General features: G+C 33.0%; 1 protein-coding gene across 2 annotated transcripts; it reads right to left on the reverse strand.

Moving 5' to 3' along the window:
* Positions 1-1,963: 1,963 nt before the first annotated feature.
* On the reverse strand, positions 1,964-25,942 carry LOC123313778 (protein peste-like). Of its 2 annotated transcripts, XM_044898786.1 has the most exons (9): positions 25,750-25,942; positions 25,485-25,687; positions 10,661-10,754; positions 9,537-9,944; positions 7,446-7,655; positions 7,094-7,385; positions 5,393-5,595; positions 3,633-3,706; positions 1,964-2,291 (listed from the first exon to the last, which is right to left on the reverse strand). In XM_044898786.1, exons 3-9 carry the CDS (start codon positions 10,670-10,672, stop codon positions 2,018-2,020), a joined length of 1,473 nt encoding a protein of 490 aa, XP_044754721.1. In that variant the 5' UTR covers positions 10,673-10,754; positions 25,485-25,687; positions 25,750-25,942; the 3' UTR covers positions 1,964-2,017. The 2 variants fall into 2 exon arrangements, with proteins under 2 accessions (XP_044754721.1, XP_044754720.1); XM_044898785.1 differs by lacking the exons at positions 25,485-25,687; positions 25,750-25,942 and adding an exon at positions 12,256-12,547.
* Between the last annotated feature and the right edge of the window lie 852 nt (positions 25,943-26,794).

Genomic DNA, 26,794 nt, shown 5'->3' on the forward strand with positions numbered 1-26,794 from the left:
TTGAATTCAACTTATCATATTTTGAAAACGGTAACCTATTTTTATCTGAAAAAGAAGTTTGAATATGCTTTATGACTCAGACTTTTGATTAGGATATATACCATGCTTCAGAATTCGGATATAAATTTTGAAAAAAATAAAATATAGGTACTTGTCCCAAGTCACCCACCGATTTGAGAGGCTTGGGACACAAATTAAAATCCAGTGATTTCTCAACTCTCAAATGGAATAAGTGACTGTGGACGGTATAAAGTTTAAAAAAAATTATAATTCGTGATTATATAGTTGAAATATTTGATATGATAAACCCCTATTATTGCGAAAGTAAATACATTGCAGCTCAAATGTAAAAAATCTAAACAAAGCAAGGGAACTTTGATTTCTTTCATTCTTTGGTGATTTTTTTGTGGAAATAACGTAAATATTAATATTCTGCGGAAAATCGGCATATTTCCTGCTGCCAATGCGCTGTTTGTATTTATTCGGTATTGTCCCAACTCACCCCATGAAACAACAAAATAAATGAATGAGGTCCGTGTTGCCGTTTGATTTGTAAACAACCTTGTTTCATGACATATCTAATATCCCACTTATCCAGAAAAAAAATTACACATGCAAATAGTGAGACGCATGTACAGGACACTAGCAAACTCAACAGGAATTAATTGTTAAACTAAAAGAAGAGGCGTTACACAATCTTATAAGTTTGTCCCTTCACTCATAAATGGTAAGAAACAAAGAAATCTGCAAGAGAGATAATTTTTCAAGTTACAGGACTGTCCCAAGTCACCCGAATCTACCGGTAAGTAAATAAATATGTTTAAAAAACAAAATGTCATTTGTCCGTACTTCTCCTAGATTTTTATAGGTGTTTCTCATTCAAACGTGTTTCGTTAACAGCTCAACTTTTGAAAGTCATAAGTGTGTTCTGCCGCTTTAAAGAGATCAGATGAGATAAACTGAACATGGATGGACATGGAAGAATCATTGAGCCATTTTTCCTTCAAAACGTGGATGTCAATAGTGTTATAGTACTATGAGAACCCAGTTTTCTTGGTCTGATGAAAATACTAGCTACTTCCAATAACGTCTTTAACAAACACATAAAAACGATAACTGTAAAATATAGTTAATGCGATCGATTTTATGAACTATTTATGATATTCAAATGAACTAATCAACCCATTTTAAAGAATGTTATACAATCATCAACTATCAACTAAGTGTATGCTATCAAAACATTTATTATTATCTATTTTTAAATACGAGTAAACATGGGTTAAATGAAGCATTTCAACCAGGGAAAAACTTGCATGTGTCTGGAACGAAGGATTTTCCATTTGCATCTGAGTTTTCCGTTCTCCAGTCATATCCACTAAAGGTCAATATGGAACGATATGCATTAATACATGTTGACACAACTGAAGTCGGAATCTTTTATTGTTCGACTATTCGTCCAAAGTAATATCTATTGATTTTGTGATTATACTTCCACAAACATCGAACTGAATCATTTCGAAAAGCAAATAGGTTTTTTTCACTTTATTCTTCAGAAATAGAAATAATAAGTACGAGTTTTCATCAGGCATGAACTGAAGTGACCCCATTTTCTTTCGATAGATTGAAAAGCCATCTCAATCCCCGATGTGCGAACATATTCGATGAATGACTAATAGGCGATGATAGCTAGTGATGAGTTTTATTTTGTAATCGGAATAAAATTTAGGTACCTATGCCATAAAATATTTCAATACAGATATGAACACGATGGACAAAGAAAAAAATATCACGAGGAGTTTTTCAAATCAAATTTTATAGGTTCGTTTTTCAATGTTTCAATTTATTTCATTTAATTTTGATTCAAAAAGGTTATCAAATTTAGTAGCTTATTTCAGGAAGGAAAAAATAAATTCGTATCATAAAAGGACAAATAAGTTTTCTGTGCGGATTTCAAACTCCTTCAATATTGTAGAGAATATATTTCTTAAAAAGTTACACGACTTTTATAATATCACATTCATATTTCTTTTTGTTTTTCTTTGAGAGGGTTTATTTCTTCTGGCAGGCAGTATCGGTCTTCTTCATGTATCAAATCCTTCTTCCTACCTAATTCGAATACAAATATCAGGTAAATGAGCGTTCCTATCAGTACAAGAATGGAACCAATGCAAATCACCACGCCTTTAAGGCTCAAGAGTATTCCCAATGAAAAAGCACCAACTTCCGGTATCTTAACACTGTTCTGGAACCTCATGATTGGAAAGAGCAAGGTAGGGGCCTCTCTGAACATACTGCAAGCAAAATTTATCGATCAATAGGAGTGTCTATGATTTTGGGCAATGAATTATTTCCAATAACAACGGAAATTTAACACTTTGATTCAATGTTATACGTATGTAGGATCATTTCCTCATTTGCTGTCAGAGGTCATACCATATGCTTGAGTAAGAAGTGTAGGGATTGATTGAAGTCACAAATGATTTGGAAGAACATTTTGTAGGTGGCCTTATGCTAATCGGAGTAAACGACATATTCATCGCTGTTAATTTATTGATGATGATGATGTAATATTGGAACATGCTTTTTGAAGACAGAAAATTGTTCTATAAAGGACGGCCTATTGTTTTCCAATTGCTACATTCAAAATTTGAATTTAACAGAAAATACTATTCGTTAATTTGACGCTCGATCGAATAATACAAAAATCTGCACTTGCCGTTTGTTATGTAAATGCAGGGTGTTTTCAAAAGTGGGGCTTTTTTTTGACAGAAGGTAGAACTCATCAAAATAAATCGTCCAAAAATTGTCTTTATAAAATATCCAAGATGATTGACTTACAACCCCTAGGACTTCGACAAAATTTCATTGAATTTCAAGTACGGGACTGTGGAAGGTGACTCCGGCATCGCAAAAACGAAACAACACATAAGCATATGGCTGGAAAATGAATGGTTCAGTACCAAGTTCATCGGATTAGTTGCATTAGGTCCCTTTTGAGAGAATCATAATTGTATCCTATAATTTAGGGTGAAAAAAAATGTAGAAAATCGAGGCCGTTTTTTCGAAAGTGCTTATGTTAGTTATGTTGAAAGAGTGCTATGGTGTTTCCCCATTTCATCCCATATATACGACGATTGTTGGAATGTTCGAATAAGAAGATTGTGATGCCCATTGTGAAAAAAAAATCGTGAATAATTTAGACTAATTTTATTGGTGAGATTTTGAAGTACCTATTATTCTATTTTTACACTTGTGTCCTAAGTCTCTTCTGTCATTTGGTATCGAAATGAGCCATTTCATAAAATCGTGTAAGTTACTAAAAAATAGTGACAACAATTCGACAATCCTAAGTTTCCACTTTCATTACCACGTAAATTTCCAACTAGCCAATATCCTAAACGAAAGCACATGGTCGAATCAGGAGATAAGTTTTTTCCTACTGCTTTGCTATAATTCAGCTAACAAACGGTCTAGGGTCGTTTCAGTGATCATTTTCAATTTTTTTTCAACTTTGTCATTTTGAAAATTTTGTATAGGTGATTTTTGGTGAAAGCAAGTTCTACCTTCTGTTGAAAAAAACCCCACCTTCAAATACACCCTGTATATAGATAGTAGAACAGAATGAAACTCACCTGATTGATGGAAATTGTGTAACAAATATGCTCATCTGTAGTCTGGCTTCCATCTTCAAGAGAATACCTGTGGTCTAAGACTAATAATCAAATCAGGTGATTCTTATCATGATGACTTATAACCTAGGTGATACCAATTTCAAAAGAATATTTTGCATTTTATATGTTCGTCTTTAATAAAAAAACATTTTTTTTTCGATTTGATCATGCGGTAAAATGTCACGTGGGTCAGTTTAGTGCACCCAGTTTTAGGTTTCTGTGGACACAATAAATTTTGCGAAAATCGATCAACTGTTGAAACTGATGCCACGAAAATACAGGGTGGGCCATCCATAACTTTCCACCCCGAATTTTGAGCTTTGGAATGGAATGACGCTCAGACAGGTCACATTTTGTTGAAAGGGGGACAAATAAGGGTGTTCGAATGAGTTTGATATCACTACCCCTCTAGCCGCAACCCCTAACAGCTCTCATTTTTGAATAGGGAAAAGGGGTCGAGCAGCATCTTGTTGGAAAGGCAATTCAATTTTTTTTGTATCGCTTTATTATTATACAGAGTGACTTAGTATTCCATCAATATCTTTCACACGCCGAATTTGTATCTTTGAGATGGAAAAAACGCTCGGACGGGTCAAAAAATGAATTCGATATCACTACCCCTCTAGCCGCTACCCTAACAGCAATTATTTCAATTTAAACGAGAGCGCACGATTTACGACCTAGTATCTCGATTCAAAAATAATTGCTCTAAGTGGTAGCGGCTATAGGGGTAGTGATATCGAATTCATTTTTTGACACGGCCGAGCGTTTTTTCCATCTCAAAGATTCAAATTCGGCGTGTGAGAGATATTGATGGAATACTGAGTCACTCTGTATAATAATAAAGCGATGAAAAAAAAAATATGTACACTCATGCAAGTAATTGAATTGCCTTTCCAACAAGGTGCAGCTCGACCCCTTTTCCCTATTCAAAAATGAGAGCTGTTAAGGGTTGCGGCTAGAGGGGTAGTGATATCAAACTCATTTGAACACCCTTATTTGTCCCCTTTTCAACAAAATTTGACCTATCTGAGCTTTTTTTCGTTTTTCCATCCCAAAGCTCAAAATTCGGGGTAGAAAGTTATGGAGGGCCCACCTTGTATATTTAATCATTTGGACAAACTTAAAAGCAGCCAGCAACGGCTCTGTAGATCGGAATAACCGAAGAACGCTGGGACACATCGATTTTTGATTTCAGGGGACAACGTCTGAGATCAAATTCAAAACCGTATTGCTTCAACCCATAGTATTACAACCCCAACCCCTTTGTTTTGAATATGGAAGATGGGGTGAATGATACCTCATTTGAAAGGTAGTTTCTTAAAAGGAAAACCTCGAAGAAGGTTGCTTAGTGAATTTGAATTGTCTCTGCTTTCAGAATATTAGACATATTTTATGCCATTTGGCTGGGATATTACTGTATGGTAAAATATTCAAGTATTTTCAATTGTAAGGATATTATCATTGACGAATTGAAAGCCGTTCATTTTTTCTTCAACTAAAAACTGAATTACATGATTTTCCGAGGACGCTATCACAGTAGCATCTTCAGGTGAGTGAAAGTTAACTGGTAGGTAAGCAAAGAAGACGTAAAAAAATTTTCTTATATAGTTCTTCTGGGTGTAGTTATTATGACTAAACATTCAGATCATACGACCCTTCGATAATAATTCCGACGATTCGAAAGAACAAAAAGTATAAAAATATGAGGTAATACTTACAGGTTCTACCACTAAGTAGAAATTATGTTTTTTGGGGTCTGGTTTCATTCCTTCCACTAGACTGGCGTAATATGGATCTGCTTTGTGAAAGTGTGGAAGGGATAGAAAATTATTTGCATGGCCTTTGCATAGAGTTGCCGGAAACACGCCATTTCTCATGCATTGGTCAGCACAGAAACACTCGTTACCAGCGATTGTGGATCCTAGAATGAAAAAATCGAATCAAACAAAATCACATAAATAACATTCAAACTGACCAACATTCCACATCTCTTCCCTTTTTTTCTCGGAAACAACCCATGATGGACATTCTTTTACCCTCGAAACAGAAGTCAACCTGTTTTTTGTATGTATAATTTGTGTTGTTAAACCATGTTCATGAAAAAACTTGTGCCAATTTTATAGATATAAGCGCACTATCTTTGATACTCTCAGCTACAGGAAACGCTGCCGGAATCTCACGCAGCACTAAGACTGTATACAGGGTGTTTTCTAATTGAATGTCAATATTTTTAGGGTGATTTTTGGGCCCATTTTAAGAAATAAACTTCATATGAACATATGTCCTAAACGACTTATCTTTTGAGATACAGGGTGGTAAAGTTTTCAAAAATGAATTATTTATTATCAATATCTACAATACCACTTCAAATATTTCAATGAAATTTGTCATACATGTATAATATGAATCAAGAGGCATTTTTTTAATCTAACACATTTTTCTGTATTTCCACCAGTGGCGTTTGTACGTAATTTGACCTACCTATTTTGGCAGACATTGATGGTACGCCACAGATTTATAATGAAATGAAAATTATTTTTGAAATTCCCAATCATTTCTTACCAAAATTGATCACCTGACTTTTTTCCATCCGATTCACGGTTTCCGCTCAAAAAAATAAAAACCATTTCTCTGCATGATCATAACAATATCCTTAATACATACGCATATGACAATATCATCATGCAGAGACATAGGTATGTAAATTTTATTTTTTTAGGTGAAACCCGTGAGTCGGACTAAAAAAATTCAAGAGATCAAATTTGCTCATGTCAGTGGCATGCCACTGACTGTCTAAATAATACCAGCCTGTATCTCAAAAGGTAAGACGTTAAGAACATATGTTCATATGAAGTTTTCTTCTTAAAATGGGCTCAAAAATCACCCCCATAAATATTGACATTCAATTAGGAAACACGCTGTATTGTGCACATCCCTAACCGCACAGTTATTATGCCACACGATTTCAAATGTTGTGTCTTTTGGTATACCTAATCTCCAGCAGTTGAAAGTAAAAGTAAACAGACTGCCACTTTCTGTTTAGGGTGTTTTTTTAGGTGAAACACGTGAGTCGGACTAAAAAAATTCAAGAGATCAAATTTGCTCATATCAGTGGCATGCCACTGACTGTCTAAATAATACCAGCCTGTATCTCAAAAGGTAAGACGTTGAGGACATATGTTCATATGAAGTTTTCTTCTTAAAATGGGCTCAAAAATCACCCCCATAAATATTGACATTCAATTAGGAAACACGCTGTATTGTGCACATCCCTAACCGCACAGTTATCATGCCACACGATTTCAAATGTTGTGTCTTTTGGTATACCTAATCTCCAGCAGTTGAAAATGAAAGTAAAAGTAAACAAATGCCACTTTCTGTTTAGGGCACTAACTAGATTATATGGTTAGTTAACTCACCATTATCCAGCAATGAAGCACCAACTTCGAATCTATATCCCTCGATACCATGAACAGTGCTTTTTCCTACGAAGTCAAGAGGGAATCTCCTACATAATTCGGGATTATAAATAAATATAGTCTTTTTTTCAATGTTGTCTGTGAAGAAATCAGCGGAGGCTCCTTCAACAGTGTTACAACTGTCCCCATAAAATCTAGTGTAGTTTTGGCCATTCCAATTGAATAACATCCCCAGCTTTTTGTCTCCATGTCCTGTGCCTATGTTGAACGTTCCATCACTAGATCCATTTTTCTGAAATACAAAAAGATCGTGACCTTTCAACTATTTTAGTGTCGATTTTGTTGTATTCACCCCAAAAAAGTATCCGAATCTTTCAGGAATATCGTCTTTGGACACACCAAATGGAAATTTCCTGAAGACGTCGAGCATTGTCTCTTGCGATCCTTCGAACAGAAGCTCTCTAACACTTCTTGTCATATAAACCTCGGTCATAGAACTGATGCTCACGGATACACTGGCCTTCATGATGAAATTCATCTCTTGCGATTTGTATGCTGCTGCCTAGAATTGAAGTTCAAAATTTGGTCACAATCAGTCAGGCTTTTGTTCAGGTCATGTCTTCGAGATCATCATAGGGGAAAAGGAGAAGGAGCTTTTGAAGAGTGAACTACATATTTGGGAATTGAAATAGGGGTTGTCTGGTGAATCAGGGTTCAGCAGAAGCTTTTTGATAAATATTTCGGCTGAAGATTTAATAATACAATTAGCATGAAAATAAGGAGTTCAATTATCTTCTAGATATATAAAAATCTTCTCTTACATTACAAAAAAGAAGTAGTAAAAAATGAACGATATGTTTTAGGCAGACATCGTTTTCTTATGTCTGAAACATGTAATAGTGTACCGAAAATAATTAAAATTTTTTACCTGCTTCTGAGTGTCATTTCAAGGGCACGCATTATATAATTGCATTTCACGCAAGACGCATAATGAGTTGTTTTCATCCATCAGCTAATGAATAAGTCACAATGATATTTTTCTTCATCGTACAGAAAATATTGTGGAAAGCATTATATTTTCATAGTTCGTGATGGAAAAATTTTGTTGATGTTAGTTCTCTACTGATTTTTTCGTAATTGAATAACAGTTCAAGGTTTCTAATAGATTTGTTCCCAATAATTAATTACTTTCAATTTATTAAATACTTCACAAGATGTCTTTTTCCATACTTTTTTCAAACTATTGAAAAACCGGAAGCAAGGCCAACTACAACAAGAATACCTTTTTTTTCGAAAATAAAAGTATCGTGACTCATAGAAAGAAATTTCCAGAATCAGTGGTGGATTTAATGGGTTGCAAAAAAGGCATAGGTATATGGGGTCATATGGTAAACAAATACTTAAAGAATCTTGCCCTACTTTTTCAGCTGAGAACAAACTGAATGGTTTCTATGAGTTTACTTCAGTGGAAAAACTGGAAAACTTACTGGATTTGAATAATTCAATCGGAATATTCATTGTACAGGGTGGGCATGGGCAAATTTCGATATTTTAGCCCTACAGCTTTTGAACCAGAGAAGATAGACAAAATCTGATACCCCATTCTCGTTCTGTTTTTCTGAGAAACTAACAAGAATACTAATCATTTTTGGACACTTTCTTTTGTTTACGAGTTATAAGCGAAAATTGGAAAAATGGCGATATCGAAATAAATTTATGTCTCCGCTAATACTTATGATAGAGCTCTGAAATTAAAACATTATACAGGCACTCTTCCACGTAGAATCCATTGGCGTGCTTGCCTTTTTAGCAGGATTTTTGATTACGAAGCTACGATCCAAAGTTATGTTTTTTCTAAATGGCAACACTAGATTTCTGTGCAATTTTTTGAAAGCTTAATTTTTACTGATTTCAAAAAGATATAACATCATATGGTTTGTATCAACATAAATAATAGAAAAAGGTCAAAAACCTTTTTTCTCAATATTTCTATTGTTTCAACTTTTGATGAGCAGAGAAGAATGTAGTAACATTGTATGATTACCACAGTCTCCTATTAGTCCTTTTATTATTATAAAAGTTTATGAAATATTTCTAGATATCGCCATTTTTCCAATTTTGGCTTATAACCCGAAAACAAAAGAAGGTGGCCAAAAATGACTACTACTCTTGTTAGTTTCTTAGAAAAAGAGAACGAGTATGGGGTATGGGGTATCAGATTTTGTCTATCTTATATGGTTTAAAAGCTGTAGCTCTAAAACATAGAAATTTGCCCACCCTGTACACAAAGCAATTTTTAAACGGACAGAAAATAATTATTAATTCATTATGTGTAGATACCACAAGAAGTCTCGCTTCTGTTTAAAAGCTGGAGAATGAGGATAAGAATATAAAATAATAGTATAAAAATGACAATAATTTCTTGATAACAAATATTCCTTACTGCTGAGAGCTGATTCAGTATGGTGACTTTGGTGTCGAGACCAAAAGGTGATTCAGCCTCATTGAACCTATACCATCTCCTCAAATCATACGTGAGGGTGTCATTCGAAGGGTTGAAGGTTACATTACTTCGTTCTGGGAGCATATCAAATCTGAAAGGTCCCACTTCAGTAACAATTGGTTTGGTACTTTTGTTGTAGAAATCCTCAGGATTCGTCCAGTTAAAAAAATATATATCGAATGTCATGCTTGGTGGTGGTTTAATCCATTCTTTGTAGAGTATTCCTCCAGGTGTCAGATCTAGTACTTTTTTCAGAATAACGTCATAGATTTTGATGCTCGAAATTGCTAGAGTTGCTCCTACAATAATAAACGACAAGGATACGGCGGTTAAACCACATCTGTATTTCTGAAAATGAAAAAAAAAATTTTTCGGTAACGTGATGAATAGGTACCTTATTATTGGATTCTCGACGGTAGAAAATGTTGAAAATATTCAAAAAATCGAAACCTGTATCTGGTTCTTTCTACCAAATTTGAATTTAGTTTTGATATAGGGAAATGTTGGAAGGGTTCCACTATAATTTCACCATAAAATCCGCCTATTAAGTTCGAAGATAATTTAAAATTATCTCGAAATCCGTTACTTTGAGCAAGAAGAAACAAGAGAGCAAAAGCCACCTTATTGAATCAAACTGAATGAATCTATCAAAAATTAATTTTTCAATGGTATAAAATGTGAATAAGGAAAAAATTATCTGGTGAGGCAAATTGGAGTTGTGGCTTTTTCTACCCCTTCCAATTATAGGAAACACCAACAAATTTGTTTTGCCATCTTGCTTCCACAGAATTTTTTTAAATTACTCTTTTACACCCTTTATCCATTCCGCTCATACTTCCTTTATCTCGTTTACAAGAACCTCTATTGACAAATCTGAAAATAACTCTTATTGCTAATTTCTGAATTAAAAAGACAGCTCATTCAGATGAACATCGTTTCTAAAAATTAATCCATAATTAATAAATGATTTTTACACTTGATCACCAGTTCGGCAAAAATACGCATTTAAAATTGAAATAAATATAATGAGTAGTTGTGATGGTGTTTTATTTCACAATAATCACCTTGACTTTCATCCTTCAATATGAATTTTTTATCCTATAAAATCAGTAAGTACCAATTGCATTTCCGTTCACTTTGATGTTCTCAGGCGGCATTCTGAAAAAAAAACATAGTGATGAAAAACATGTCTTGAAAAACGATGTTATTTACAAAAGATAAGTACGATATATGTATCACATATCCTTCATTCCGTTTCATAAATAGATTTCGTGTCATTCACATGCTTGATATGAGGAGTCAATAGATGGAAAAAATAAATAATTGTTGACATTCCAAGTGAATTCATTTTTCTAAGGTCGATTGATTATGAGTATATTTCCGCTAAATTGTATTTTTCACTGCATACAACAATCAATTCAATCTTCAGTATCATAGTAAATACGAGCAATTAACGATAAGATACCGTTTGTCGATTATAAGACAGGAAATCTGTTTATTGGTTAAGAACAGAAGATCCCTTATTCCGAACAAACAGAATATTTCCCAATCACACGCAACTGTTCGGTTGTTTCAACACGTCGACCCAAATCCAATAATTCTGGTTATTTCCCCTTTAACAAACTCCTTGGGTAATGATAATATCATCTGAACGAATAAACCAGAAGATACTGATACTTTAGTGGATCACTACATTTTATACTAGCAAAACAAATTATGTATAATTGAATCTATTGAATAAGTGCCCTGGAAGTATTATTATTATTCACATAAAGTTTAACGTTTATACTCTATTCTCATCTTATTGTTACATTTTGCCGCAGTCAAAAACTATTTGTATTATTGAAAAAAGAAATTATGAAGATTCAGTGGTCACTATGAGTATTATGGTTCTATTCGAATATTTCTTCCGAGATTCAGATAAATTGGAAACTAGGTATTTTAGGAAAAAAACAATTGTTAAAAGAGAAGCTATATCTAGTGAAATTCATTATTCAGTGTTCGTGTTTTCAAATCATTTATTCACTCGAAAATAAGAATAGCGATGCTTTCCTGTTCTGCTTCATTTTCAGCATCACAACGAATTTGTTTAAAAAAAAAGGTTATATTATTGCCAGGAATTTGATGAATTATGTTGGACCATCATCATTTCAGTATTCATGAAAGATGCAATTTGAATGAAAAATTCATCAGCAGAATGATCTTTCAAAAAGTAGAGATATTTGTTCTTTGCAACATAAATAGTTTAGATCAATTGGGTACAACTTAGAAACAGTTTCAACTTGAATAATAAATATAGTTGATAGATTCTTTGAAGGTGTAAAGTAAAGTATTAAGAAAGAAATGGAAATTTCAACCTCATTCAAATTAAAGTTTCAGTCCATATGGAAAGTAGGCAGCTTTTTAAATCAACAAAATATTTCTAGAAATATGTTTACATATATTTGACAAATATCATGCGGTGGATATATTTGATATCTTTATTAGTTCCCAATGGAACTTGTTCAATTCCCGGTTTCCTAACCAAGGAATCAAAATTGAAATAACAATACCGATTGGAAAAATAACAAGCCTCCAATATCGTTATCAAACAAATTCATCTAGATGTAGCGGTTTTTAATATATCATGAAATAAATTTTTACCCAATCTTGTACTTACAAAAGTGATAAAGCACAACACAGTTCATAAACACATTATTTGGCCACAAATCCACGTGACTCGAAGACAATTCGAGATTACAGACTGTCTGTCACTACCTATCTCAGTCAATTTGGGGACAGCGTAAGCTTATTAGATAATGTATATCATTTCAAGCTCGGAGGAAGATTGAATTTACTCATTTAATGTAATTCTGCGGAGTTCTTAGTTGATGGAGCATTCGATAAAAATGTTCAAGTTCAGAGATCAAGGATACTTTCTTTCAAACATTGGATGGGATATGCGAAAACGAACATGAACGCACTGAATAAATCCATTTATTGGAATTTATTTGAGTGATTATATGCGAAGCTGCCCTGTTTTGCATTAATAAGAGGTTTTTATGCAAATACTTCTCCACGATTTTTTGCGACAAGATTTTTTCAACTCTGAGACTATTAAAAGTGCAGAAAAAATTGTTCATGTTTTCGTCAATTAATTACTTACGAGCTCACAAACTTATTTTTTTTATGAAAATGGGCATTATCGAACAGTGACGCTGACCGACTACTCATTATAAGTAATATATGGACGATGTAGCGGGAAAATCAAGAAATATCTCTCCTGCCCCCTGATTTTCATGAATATTAAAAATTAACTTTCAGTACAAAGTTGGTAAGCTCAGATGCTATGAATCATTTCATTATTTTTTGCCAATTCTGAATATACAAGGTGTTTCATGAGTCGTTGGTCATAGCCCAATGGTGAATGCAGGTCATCCAGGCCTTTCAGAAAACTTGCTTGTTTTGTATCCTAAGGCTATTAGTTTCGGAGATACGGGGTGATTCATGAATATTGGCCTAAATTTGCGATAGCCATAACTCTAGACTGCAAGGTCCGATTTCGATCAAATTTTGTGGGTTTGTTTACTTCAGAAAGCTCTTCCAAACGGTTCATGAAATATCAATATTTTCAGGGTAGTACTCAGAATATCACGATTTTTCTTTCAAGCCCGAAAATCTATATTTTTCACTTACCTTACAGAAATGTCGTTATTGCCATGAAAAACTACATAATCCATTCTAAGGAATTCAGTTTTCATTTTGCATGGCACACTTGTCACAAGGGAATAGGAACCGGACGAATTCATATTTTATGTCATTCTTTCCAAATGCGGTCCTGTTTTTATTCCTTCGGTGATAATATTTATTGCCCTTTGCCAAGATTCTGAATTATTTCAAATTCTGTTCACATCTTCTTCATTTTAAACCCTCAGCACATACTGAGTGTTCGTAAAAAAGTATGCAAAATCGAGCTGTGAATTCTTTTGAAATTGAATTTAGATACAAATGATGCAAACCCTCTTGTAAAATGTAATCCGTAAGTGTATTTGCTTCATGACACACATAAATATTAAAATTAATTCCTCCGAAAAACCTTAACCTTTTTATTTCCTTTCATAAAACAAGAATGAAAGAACCGGACGAATTTATGTTTTGTCATTTATTCGAAATACGGTCCTGTTTTTATTCCTTTGCTGATATTATTCATTGTCTTCGGTCGAGATTTTGAATTTTTTAAAATTCTGTTCAACTTTTAAACCCTCAGTTTCCACTAATGTGCGTGAAAAAGTGACAGACACTTCACATCACGGGACCATTTGCGGCAGATGATAGAAGAAGCCTGTGCAGAAGTTAAACAAAATCCGGATATGATAAGAAGGGCAATAAATAATCTGATTTTAAGCGCTAGGAAATGTGTCGAGATGGAAGAAATTCATTTCGAACATCTCTTATGATAGAATATTCTCATTGTTGAAGAATAAATTATTATAATAAAATATTATGACCGAAGGAATAAAAACAGGACCGCATTTCGAAAAAATGAGATAAAATATTAATTCGTCCGGTTCCTATTCCCTTGTGACAAGTGTGCCATGCAAAGTGAAAATTGAATTTCTTAGAATAAATTATGTAGTTTTTCATGACAATAACTAAATTTCTGTAAGGGATGTAAAAAATATAGATTTTGGGGCTTGAATGAAAAATCATGATATTCTGAGTACATCCCTGAAAATATTGATTAATCGGACGTTGCAGTCCAGATTTATGGCTATCGCAATTTTAGGCCAATATTCATGAATCACCCCGTATCTCCGAAACTAATAGCGTTAGGATACAAAACAAAAAAGTTTTCTGAAAGGCCTGGATGACCTGCATTCACCATTGGGCTATGGCCAACGACTCATGAAACACCCTGTAGAAAACAATAAAACACAAATTATAAAAATCACCATCAATTCAAAGTCTAATAACGCGATGTGGATGCAATATAAGACGTCGGCGTCGGTTGGATTTACAGACTTTGTTTTATTGCACCAATTCACATGCGAAAATATAAAAAATTGAATCAACATTATATTCAAGTCATGACGTTTAAACGACGTTCATAAAAGTATAAAAAAAATTACAAAAAAAATGAATTTTGATTGAATTGGTTATGCTTGGTAATTTGTTTATACTACAACTGAGGTATTAACACCTGCTGGGTTCAGACATGCCACTGATTTCGTATCGTGAAATCGTCGTGCAACGAGAAGAAAAAGAAAAACTAAGTAGGTTTTTCTAGGATGATCACAAAGTGTACCATCCTTCATTACAAGTTTTACAGTTTTACTCACGTTATAGAGTGAAAGAAAACTTGAACTTACGTCACTAATCCATATGAGCATAGATGCAAAGTCTTTTACACTTCCAATATTTTTCATCAGTTCACAGAAGTGTTCAAATTGCTCCTTGTCTTCTTTGATTCGGTATTTATTATTACAGGCACTATTGTACCGAAACAACTTTCGTATATGTATATGAGATAAGTTATAATTTCAGGAAGTTTGAACTATCGACATGAACTGTATTATTGATAATATACTTGTGGTTTCTTCATTTGGAAGTACCTACATTTAGTTATGTGCTACCAATATGAATTTCAGAATCACTGAGATTTCTTTTGACTAGAATGTGATTTGATTTTATGTTTATTCAATCCCAATACAGAACAGTGCTATTGCGGAAGAAATTTGATTGTGAAAATTCCTAGAATTCTAGAAATAAACATATAGTACAATGAAGGAATTTTCATTAACTAATGAAATTGATATTTTGCAATCATAGGCCTGTAATAAGATCAGATTACTTATAATTATATACTTATATATTATGTTATCTCTCATTTACTTTAGGTAGTAGAAGATGTGTAGAGATATCAACATTGTCATCGTACGTTATAGGTATCACTTCGATAATACAACCTGGTTTGTTGACCTTATTCATACTCCTAAAATTAGTAAATATAGGGTGATTCATCGTGAGACTCGTGAGAGCCTTCAAGAGATTTATATAGAGACCTAATCATAATTTAATGCTGAAAATTTTTTCCCTTAAATCTTTTAACTTCGGGTTGTACCGTATATATAGGGTGTATTTGAAGGTGAGCCTTTTTTTTAGCAGAATGTAGAACTGGTCAAAATGAAGCGTTTCATCACAATCACAATCACCTTTCCAAAACTTTCAAAATGACAAAGTTGAAATGGTGACAGAAATAGATCCTATATAATACCACCCTAGACCGTTTGTTAGCTCAATTATAGCAAAGCAATGGAAAAAACTTATCGATTCGACCATGTGGTTTCGTTTAGGATATTGGCACGTTCGATATTTACGTTTTAATGAAACGTAATTTACGATAATTTTTCAGTAACTTACACGATTTCATGAAATGGCATTTCGATACCAACTGACAGAAGAGACTAAGGACACACAAGTGTGGAAGAAAAAAAAAAGATTACCTACGTTAAAATCTCACCACTGAAATTCGTCTAAATTATTCACAAATTTTTTCTCAATGGGCATCACAATCTTCTTATTCTTATATTCCAACAATCGTCGTAAAAATGGAATGAAATGGGGAAACATCAGAGCACTTTTTCAACATAACTAACATATAAGCACTTTTATATAGACAATCTTTGGTGAAACGACTTATTTTGATGAGTTCTATCTTCTGTCAGAAAAAGCCTCACCCTTGAAAACACCTTGTATTCGTGTCGTTGGATAGCTGATGGCAATTTCAACAATATGCCATAACTGGGGTAAAATTCAATGGTTTATGTGTTATTGGGATTTTTATGGATGAAATGGTGAAAATGTTAGGTCATACTTTTTCAATATTTCTGCTAGGAAAGCTGTTTAAAAAAAAACCTTTTCCATTTTCGTCATTATGCAAGCACCCTTTGTTTTTTGGACCGAATATGTCCAAGGGGGTTTATGAAAAGATCATCATCATCAAAATTTCGATTTTCGAGAAACAAACAAAATAATAATCAAAGATTATTAGAAGAACTGCTTGCTTGATTATTCTGTGACATTCGCTACCACAATAGCATCAACACGTGATTCGTGATTCAAAACCAAATTGTGTGAAAATCGTTTAAACTGTTTTAGGTTCAAATTTTTCTCTCTATATTATTAAACACAAATAATTCAAATAATATTCACAAATTCAATGCAAAATCGATTTTAAAAGACAAATGCGCATATAGATACAATGTGATACACATGTAATGGAATCAAATTGGGACATTATGCTCATAAACTTATTTGAATTATAGTGGAAACCAATTGTAGCTTGAGGCTTTTCTATGCATATTGATAATCAATTTGTGCTCGATAGACAGACATCCAAGGAAACATATTATAACTTCTCCTCAGTGTGCTCCTCGATAGGGAGATTGTCATCATTATCAAACTAGCGAAGGTTGTAAGGTAATATGCGTCCATTTCAGGGTCGCAATATTGTTTTTCAAATTTTGACATATTAGGTGACACTTTTCGTGACCAATTAACGTTTTGAAAGGTTTTACTTTTCACAACCAGTTACGAAAACTAAATTCTTCGTAACTGATGATGAAACCATACCTGCTTCCATAAAAACGAATTAAAAAATATATATTCAAGTCAATAGACGATTCAAAAGGAATCTGCGAGGAACCCTTGTATAGACGTTTTCGTTACTTTTAATTCGAATTCAAATAACAGTCCGTTCCTATTTAAAATTAGGAAAAAATATTGTGCGAAACATGTTTAGAAAAACTATTTATCGTAATACGCTCATTACAATAAATAATGCTTTTCCCAACAGGTTACCCAAATAACTAAGTATTCCAAATTTTTACGAAAAAAAAAAGAATTAGGCTTTGAACAGATATCTCGTTCATTTCAAATGAACAGTAAAAACAGCAGAACAAAATTCGAAATTGAAATTCTCCATTATCTTTTTGTGTATTAGGTGTAGTATAACTCTTGATTATTTTCTCAATCGGTGAAAATTTGGATGTTTTGGTAACATCAACTAGTTACATTATTTTCCTTTCATGTATTGTGTAAAAAGAATCGGAAAAAGACGTAACTTCCCTCCAACCCAACCGCATCTGAGAAGTCACTTGTATGGTATAATTCCCTGACAGTTTGCATGGTGGGGCTGGCCCTGGCCGTACGGAAGAGTTGAAAATGTTAAAAAAAAAAAAAATTCTTCGAACGTTTCAGATTTTCAGAGGAAATGCTAATTGGATTCAAAGGAAGCTAATTTTCAAGAGACTGACAATTCGGACGTGACGCAAGGTCACAACCGTCCTTCAAAAATGCAAAAAAAAATCGTTACCTGTACTTACACGAGCGTGTCAGATTTTCATACAGATGGTTAATCTCGGTGTTGCAGACGTGTTGGCCCATTAATTAGGGGGAGTTTTCTTGATCTTATAGTTTGAAGATGGAACTCATTATGGAAGTTGAAGATAAAATTCTATACAATTTTTGTCTGGATCAATTTTACATAAACAATGTAGAATCCCAGTTTAATGTACATTCATCGCCATATATCTCAGAAACGTTGAACGTAGATAAAATTGCTTCGGAATAAATTTGTGGAGAATGTAATGCTCTACAACTTTTTTTATGAATGCGAAAACGATTTGAAGCATAGGAGAGGAGATAATTCAATAAACTTATTTTTGTGACCTTTATGGAAAATTTTTATTGCTTTGGCTTGCTGAAACTGAGGGATCATATTTTTTTTTCATTATCCTTGAATCAGTAGCTTCAAAATACGAAAAAAGTCACCGCGCTCGAGAATGTGTTCATGATGTTTTTCTTTGCAAGTTTGGGCCCTTTAAACATTATCGTCGCGCTTAAACTGTCAGATTAAAGAATGTATACTTTTCAATAAATAATTAACCACCTATATCTTAATGTGACACGCTCGAGTAGTACAATGATCGTTTTTTCTAGTATTCTGACATTTCTAACAGGCTGTCCTAGACAATTCTCCCTTTATACAGATCTAATTTTTGGTAGACGTACTCTACAGGGTCCAAGGTATTCCTTGACCTCTGACACGCTAGAGGAAATCCAGAATTTCCATCTTGGAGTCTTGGGCTACCCAACTATACGGCACGAGCAAAATATCACAATTCGCAAAATTGTTGAAGAAACCTACTACTAGAATGACTACTTTTGTTTTAGTTGTACTCTGATAGCGACAATAAATTTTCAGTGGACAGTGTTCTTTAGTGCACATCAATATCACTTTTTTGTTACAACAATAATGAAAACAATAGTGGAAAACATCAATGTTCAACTGACACATCGATCGTTATAAAATTGATATGTATCATTTGCATCGTCAGCTATGGAAGGCAATTAATAAATGAATAAATATAGATTCTATCAAAGTGTCAAAAACTGAAAGTTTCACTATGTTTTCACTATTGTCTGAAAATATTAATGAGGATTGAGGAAGGACTGTAACTTCATATCTCTGACCCACAGTAGGAAGGATTGTGACTGAAATGAGTTGGAAATCTTCCACATTTTCTTTGTTGGAATTGAAAAAATCAAATATGATGTGTTTTGATATATCCTAAACAGATAATAAATTCGGTTTTCAAGAATGAAAATTAAGATGAACTATACTTTTGTTAATTCCGGATGCAGTTACCGTATTGATTCTTATTGACGAATATTTTGTCAAGGATAAGACTATGATCTTTATCAGAAGCAATATATTATAAAAATAACAGATATTTGATATCCGTGACCTCAAAATAATTGTTTTGCTCTCCGATAGGTGAAATTAACTGATGGATCGAAGGTTGGTCCTTCGAATTCATTTGTACCTATGTTGAAATAGAGAAATCCGTGTAACCATTATTGAGTGACTCTGATTAAGTGCCTAATTATTTCGAGATTATAAAACAGGTGAAAATTTCTTTCATTTTTTCCGTTCAACGGTGTCAAACCAGGTTGTTGAAAAAATTTTTTTCGTCAGAAATGACCCCTCATTTGAAAAATATTTTCCGAAGGATATACAGAGTGTTTTTAAATATGAATTTTTTTTAACAGGAAGTCTTCCATTAAACCAAAAATCACAAAACGCAAACATTTCCAAAATGATGGAGTTGAGAAATTTAACGATAAAAGAGATCCTTATATTTACTTGAATTCTGTGTGGTCTGCATCATTGACAAACCAGAGAAAAAAATATGAATTCGAGGAAAACAGTTTATCTTTACTTGAGATGACGGGGGATACCATAATGATACGTTTAGAATTTCAGAGTATTGACATATTCGATTTTTGACTGAACATTCTAGAAGAAAAAGACTCAATACAGAGGTGGAAAAAATATGAAATTATGTTAAAAAGATCCAAGTTATTCGATGTCCTCACAGTCTGAACCCCAATTTTCATTGATTTATCTGTAGTCATACTCGAGTAATTAATTCGAGCAGGTTTTTCATTCTTGTACCTTGAAACCTAAAAAAACTAGAACGTACGTTCAGAGAGCAGTTACAAGCGAAAAATGTTTATCAAATGCGAAAAAACGTTGCAAATTTCACACACTCAAGAAATCATTTTTTCTTCAACCGTACAAAAAAAACGTCATATTTTGACTGACAGGATCATCGAAAAGTTCTATGCCGGAGGAAAAAGTGTTGCTAGATCAAAGTTAAAACACTTTTTCTAAGCAGGAGGGGAATGTGTTGCTATGTGAAAGATGACCGCTGCATTTAGCCACCTTTTCCATTAATCTAAAGGTTGATATCCAGATTGTAATGAATTTCAAAACATTTAAAGAAATTAACATATTTCATACGGGAGAGAAGTGAATTTTCAAAAGTGACTCTTCGAATTTAGTCGATTTCCAAAAATCCAATAATTTCTGACACATTTTCCATTCGTTTAATGTTTCCCGAATCATAGTTTCAAGGAAATTATTTTTTTTTTGAATTCCATAAAAAATTTCGCTGAATTTTAAATTGGGGAGATTTCATGGTTGATATATCAAATGCCTACCAAAAAAGTAGATATTCACTGACCAGAAAGTATCATTGAGGTATTAGGGAAATAATGAATATACTGATGAGTTGCCTGTCATTTTTGCAATTCAAATGCCGTCAGTAGTTTGGTTTAATGAACCTTAGAGTGGAATTGTAGGCATTTTTTGATTCGAATATTTCCAAAATTATTGCTGAGGACAGCCCTTTCGAAAAATTATCTATTATCTAGTCATGTTTGTTCGAGCCTCTAAAATTATTCATTATTCTATCCAATAAGAAATATTTTCAATGAAAACAACAAGATGTCGATATAAATCTCTCTCTCCTCGTTCATATATCTTTATATTATAAAAAAAATTATTACGTAACAATTCAGCTAAAAACATACCTACAGGTAAAACAATCTATAGGATAATTTCAGGGGGAATACATGTTCGTTCCCTACTAGTTCAGATTCTAATGATCAATTTTAATATTCTTATTTCTAGTAACGATTCTTGCAAAGATGGAATATTAGGTATCTATACTTACCTATAAAACGGAAAGTCACTATATACGAGATATTTTCAATCCTAGGAATCAAGAACTGACTCCAGGTATATCTATTGTAGATTTCGTTTCCTAGTAAATGTAACCATTTCATGACAAAAAATCGATTAAAAAGAATTTAATTCATACAATTAATTGCGACATTCTATTCCTACTAATGGACCTAATGAATGATTACTTTGATGGATTGATTGATGACCCAACAAAACTATGTAAGTTAAGGTATACTCCTAAGAAGTACTATTGGTGACCAAAAAAGTGCAATCAGAGGTTTTTTTTTGGTTTATCGGTTTGAATTGCAACAAAGCACATAATTTTTTTTATTATTAAAGCTGTAGATGTGTAGAGCACTAAATTCTGCATGAAATGAGGCCAAACGAGTATTGTTCGAACAACTCGTTTTCATACTAGAGGACCTGGCTGATGGGCCAATTTTATTAAATTGAATTAGAGGTCCTCAAAATAGAAACGGTTGATCCAAAATGTATTAACTTTTATGCACCTATGCAACATTAGAAAATTTTTCTGAAAAACAACATAGAAAAGAATAATTTATAATATATTTGAGAATCATACAAACTTTGACTATACCTAGTACGCGTTTGGAAACGCGTGGTTGAAAAAATAAACGCTTGGCTCATTCGACAAATTCAATAATGCTCTACATTTTCTGTATGGGTCATTCTCATCATAGAAACACTACCTACTCTCGAAAATTCTCTCGCTCGAAAAACCAATGTTGCAATATACATTCACGATAACAAGAATATTTTGTCCAACAAATACCAGCGCAGAATCAAGTTGCTTACAACTTTTATAATGAATACGTATTTGATATTCGAATTTTCTGTAGAGATAGAACAGCAAAATCATTTCTTTCTTTTAAGGGGCCCATTTCTGACAAATTATGCCATTGAAAATGAAAATACAACCTGAATAGTGGTTAAGTATAATATTTTACAACGATTATAGATATCGAGGAAGTATTTGCCGAGTCCACTAATGGTCAAATGGAATGAAGTTCTACGAGCATTTTTGAAATATTCCAGAAACCAAAAAATAAATTAAATCAATTAAAATGTGTATATACAATATGCAAATACACCTTGCATCCTTACTTTGGAACTCTCTGCCATCGGACTTTTTTCCAGAGACCTTCAGTTGAGAGTTAATGAACTTCCTCTCTATACACCATTGATCCACGGTACCTACCTGTCGTATTCAAATGTAACTTACGTGGATCATTCAGTGAAAAAAAGTGACATTCATCTGATTAATGCTCTGATGCAGAGGTTCATTTGCATTCGTTCAGATATGGGCGCATACCTTGCTAGCGTTTCCAAGTTCGGTCATAGCAAACGAATAACAAAACTCCTTATATTTTGAGAAACTATCCTCCTATCACTGCAAAAAAGTTGAGTACCCTCTGAAGTTTGTAGTATGAGCTCTTGGCTATTACCAATAACGTATACTGGGCGTTGAAAATAAGGGAATGACCTGCGTTTTGTTTTCGAATGCTAGACTCATGAAATTCAAGCAAATTGTGAATGAATTTGCCCAATTTTATGTTTATTGTTTATTAATTAAATTGCTTAGATTTTCAATTTTTTTGGGGGTTCTAAAAAACATACATAAAACTATACATAATATGAAGCACTAAGTAGATATTACTCACACATGTTTTTTTGGTCTCATAACTTTTTTATTAGGGGTTGGAAATAACAACCCCTTATGATTCTCCTTCAAAAATTGTTTTCGTGGGAGAGATTTTCAAAAAATAAAATTTTCTTATGGTTTTCCATTCAATTTTGGAGAAAAAAAGTCTCCTGCAAAATTTCGATACAGTCGATACTTTTCTCGGAACAAATAAAAACTTACAATCCGTTCTGATCGCTGTTCATTCCATTTCATCGTATAAGTGTTCCATAGAAGACTACCTCCCGCTAAAAAACATGTTGTTATTTTCAACCCCTAATGATAAAGATAGGAGATCTAAAAAAATTGTGTGAGTAACATCTACTTAGTGCTTCATATTATGTATAGTTTTATGACTCAATGTTTTTAGAACCCGTAAGAAATTCAAAAACTGTCAACTCGCCATCCCCTTCCAAAGGCTGTATCTTGAGAGGGAGGTCGATTTCGAAAAAAATTTATAGGAACTACCCCTGCTTATTTTCATCGAGGAATCATCTCCCTAAGTCCTTCGCATTTGTTTACAGACAGCCTGTATAAAAGTCTATGCACTGACGGAATATATTTTGAGTTTTATTCTGCTGTACATGCGTCTGGACTTTCAAGGCCTTCTGGGATGTTAAATGTAAATAATTCTTGAATAGACTAAAGTTCAAAATACTTCAGATATATCAATCGGAGCTGGTTGATCAACTGAATGAAATATTTTTTTTCCTATTCAGGTTTTTTCATAAAATTGGAGCTCAATATGCTTCGACCTTCACAAAAATAGGGTCATCTTCTGGCAATTTTTTTTTATGAATAGCGTTCGTAGCGAACCCAAGAATAAACGTTCCCAAAATGCTCCTTGATAAAAATTTGTACATTGTCAGTTACTACTTAGTGTTACTTGAAATAAAACGCAACCCTAAGTTTTAGTCATCCTCATCTACATACATCGAACTCACATGGAAAAACAAAACTTCTATCGTAAACCTTTTCTTTTTTCACCTGCATTTTGGCATTTGAATTTATGAAAGGCATTATTTATCACCTTCTTTAATGAACAACCTCATAAAAACCAATACTCTTACATCGAATATCAATTTGAACAGCAGTTTCAACGAAACAATTACATAATTTGGATAGAACTAGATAGGTCAATAAATTTTTTTCAGAGATACAGTGTGTTTCACGTGAGCGGGTCACCGGATTTTGTGACTTCATTCATGAAACAAAAGTTTGAAGTTTCATCAATATGAACTATCGAACATATATTATAATAGTCATGGAAAGTGATTACGAAAAAACCATTTTCCAAAACAAAATTAATTCTGCAGATTCGACTAGTTTTCGAAATTAAATGATATAGAGACAATTTCTGACCATAATTTCAAATTTCGCTTTTCCCGAAAACGACAAAACTTTCCTTGCACAATATATGCAGGAAAATATTCCTCATAACCTCATATTTTCAGAAATCTGAATTATTGATTCCCCAATCGAATATAGAAATTAGTGAATGTTTTATATTTAAGTTTTCTTAGTAACTCTGAGGAAATTTATACATTCAAAATATATCCACGTTGTCTATGGTTCAATAAATTCTAGATGTCAACATCTATGTAGAATGTGACACTTATGTACCACCTATTCATTGAGCCATAGACAATATATTTTCCGCATTTTGATTTGAAATTTTCTCAGGGTAATTTTGAATCAAAATTTTCGAAATTATATTTGATGATTCATTGGGCACTTAGAAAATATAAAAAAAATTTTTCGAATTCTATAGTTAAAAAAAAAATTGTCATTTCTGAGGAAGCAGAAGTTGAAATGAAAAAATGGCAGAAATTGTCGCTACACCATTCAATTCTGAAAACAATTCGAATTTTTGAAGTAATTTTTTTCAAATGGTTTTTTCGAGAAAACTTTACATTATATATGTAGTGGGTTTCACATTAGGACGCTTGGTGACCAATTCATTGAGCAAAATTAAAAACTCTTTTTCTCTGAGACCTTTATCCGATAACACATTTATATCCCTTGAAAAAGTCACTAAATCCAGTGACTTGTCTATGTCAAACGCACTATAAGTATATCTACCTACGACAATTTTTGCCGAGAACATATTGATGGCCCCTTCTTAATTTTGCCCAAGGAAAATCTCCCTAAACCGAATATACGGATCGATTAGGTATTTTATTGTTCTATGTATGAATAGGATATATTCGTATATATTTCTGCGAATACCAAAAAATTTAATAACAATATCAAATTTGTGAAAAAATATTTTCTTACTTGCAGGGAACCCAAATATACTATAACACACGAGTGGAAATACAAGAGTTTTCTCAGAAAAGTTGAATTCAGAGTACTGAAGGATTGTGTCAAGAATTATTAGATTTTATTTGAAACATAAATAATTTGACATTGGAGTTAATCGGTTATTCTATAGCATCACTTCATTTTCGATTTGAACAACGATAAAAATGAGGCACGAAAACTTGAATTTTTCGAAAAAAGCACACGCATAAAAAATTCTCATGAGTGGACAAATTCTTCTATTTCTATCAATAGCATTGAAAGCGTAGTTCAATTGATTCATAAGAGAAATAAATTAAAAGGAGGTACTCACCAACTGTAGCCAAGGTTTCGGAGCGAACTAATGTGATATCATAATAACTCTTCCGAAATAAATTTCAATTATACATACTTAATATATATATACCTATATAAGTTTTCGGTAGAGCGGAAATTAAAAATATACATTCACTCGGTCATCCTTATGTCGATCTTGAAGAACCGGACTGTTACAAGATATAAAGGATTATCTATAATCTGTAATTCAGTCAATGTCAGGGTTAGAATTAATGAAAATATAAATAACAAATAACACCTACCGAATTATATTTACTTCGAACAATTAAACCGAAGTGATGAAGTTCTTATCCTGAGAGATAATCTAACGTTGAACTTTTGACAAAATCCATTTGGCCTTGCTTCCACATGAATTCTTCAGTTAACAACGTAACTAAATGTAGGTAAAAAGTAGGTTCCTAGTCCGTAGGATATATAATTGTTGTAATCACTGCAGCACACATAAAAAAACAAATTTACACGTTATTTACATTACAAGCAACATAATGTTTTTTTGTGAAAAAACTTGCATTTTGAGATATCCGAGTGCAATTACAACCAATTAGTTTTGGCTTTGTCTTGATCACTAATTCAGATTATGATTACTGACTGAAATTTTGGACCACTGCCATTCGAAAATTTCTATAATAAATATTATCTACATAAGGTGAACCCTTTTTTCCTCAAAATTTTTTGCGAGTAGATGTGTGTTGTTTGGGAAAAATTATTTGTTATTGCTATGTCAACGATCACGAGAACTGTGATGGAATATTATCAAAGAAAAATTCGGTGCTATTCGGTCCCTATAAATAACCTGATAAAGAAATTTGTTTTTTCATTGAGTGCTTTTTTTAGTATGTCAACATATCTACCTGGCACCTGCAAACGGATTCGTGCGCTACAATCAACTCATTGATGAATACATTTAATCTTGAATGCCAAAAAGTATCCTAGACCTAGATATTGAACTGGTTCTTATTTCGAAGTTTTTTATCGAAATCAGTTGAGTAATAAGTCAAAAATAACCCCTAAAAATGTATTCGAAGTGTACATCTATTGTTACTTGCACAAAGCGGCTCCTTCAGATTCACATTTTTTAATGTAGGTTCATTCCAGATATCATATCTGAAGTAACATTAGCCATATAGTAAAATGGAATATACTATAGATAATAATCAGGGTGAGTATTCAACAAGTATTTCAACATCAGTAGATTCTTGGGGTCAAAAGACACACTTTTTTCCTATACCATACCATTTTTTCCCATTAAGCTCTGATAAAAAGATACAGCCATTTTAAGTTTTCATA

This window comes from Coccinella septempunctata, chromosome 5 (genome assembly GCF_907165205.1).
Source record: "Coccinella septempunctata chromosome 5, icCocSept1.1, whole genome shotgun sequence".
Taxonomy (NCBI): Eukaryota; Metazoa; Arthropoda; class Insecta; order Coleoptera; family Coccinellidae; genus Coccinella; species Coccinella septempunctata.

Bases quoted from the DNA above. Each gene is read 5' to 3' on its own strand.
- LOC123313778 (XM_044898786.1), bottom strand. The intron at 7,656-9,536 runs GTAAGGAATATT...CTTCAATTCTAG, and splicing joins TACTGAATCAGCTCTCAGCA to GCAGCAGCATACAAATCGCA. The intron at 5,596-7,093 runs GTGAGTTAACTA...TTTTCATTCTAG, and splicing joins TGCTTCATTGCTGGATAATG to GATCCACAATCGCTGGTAAC.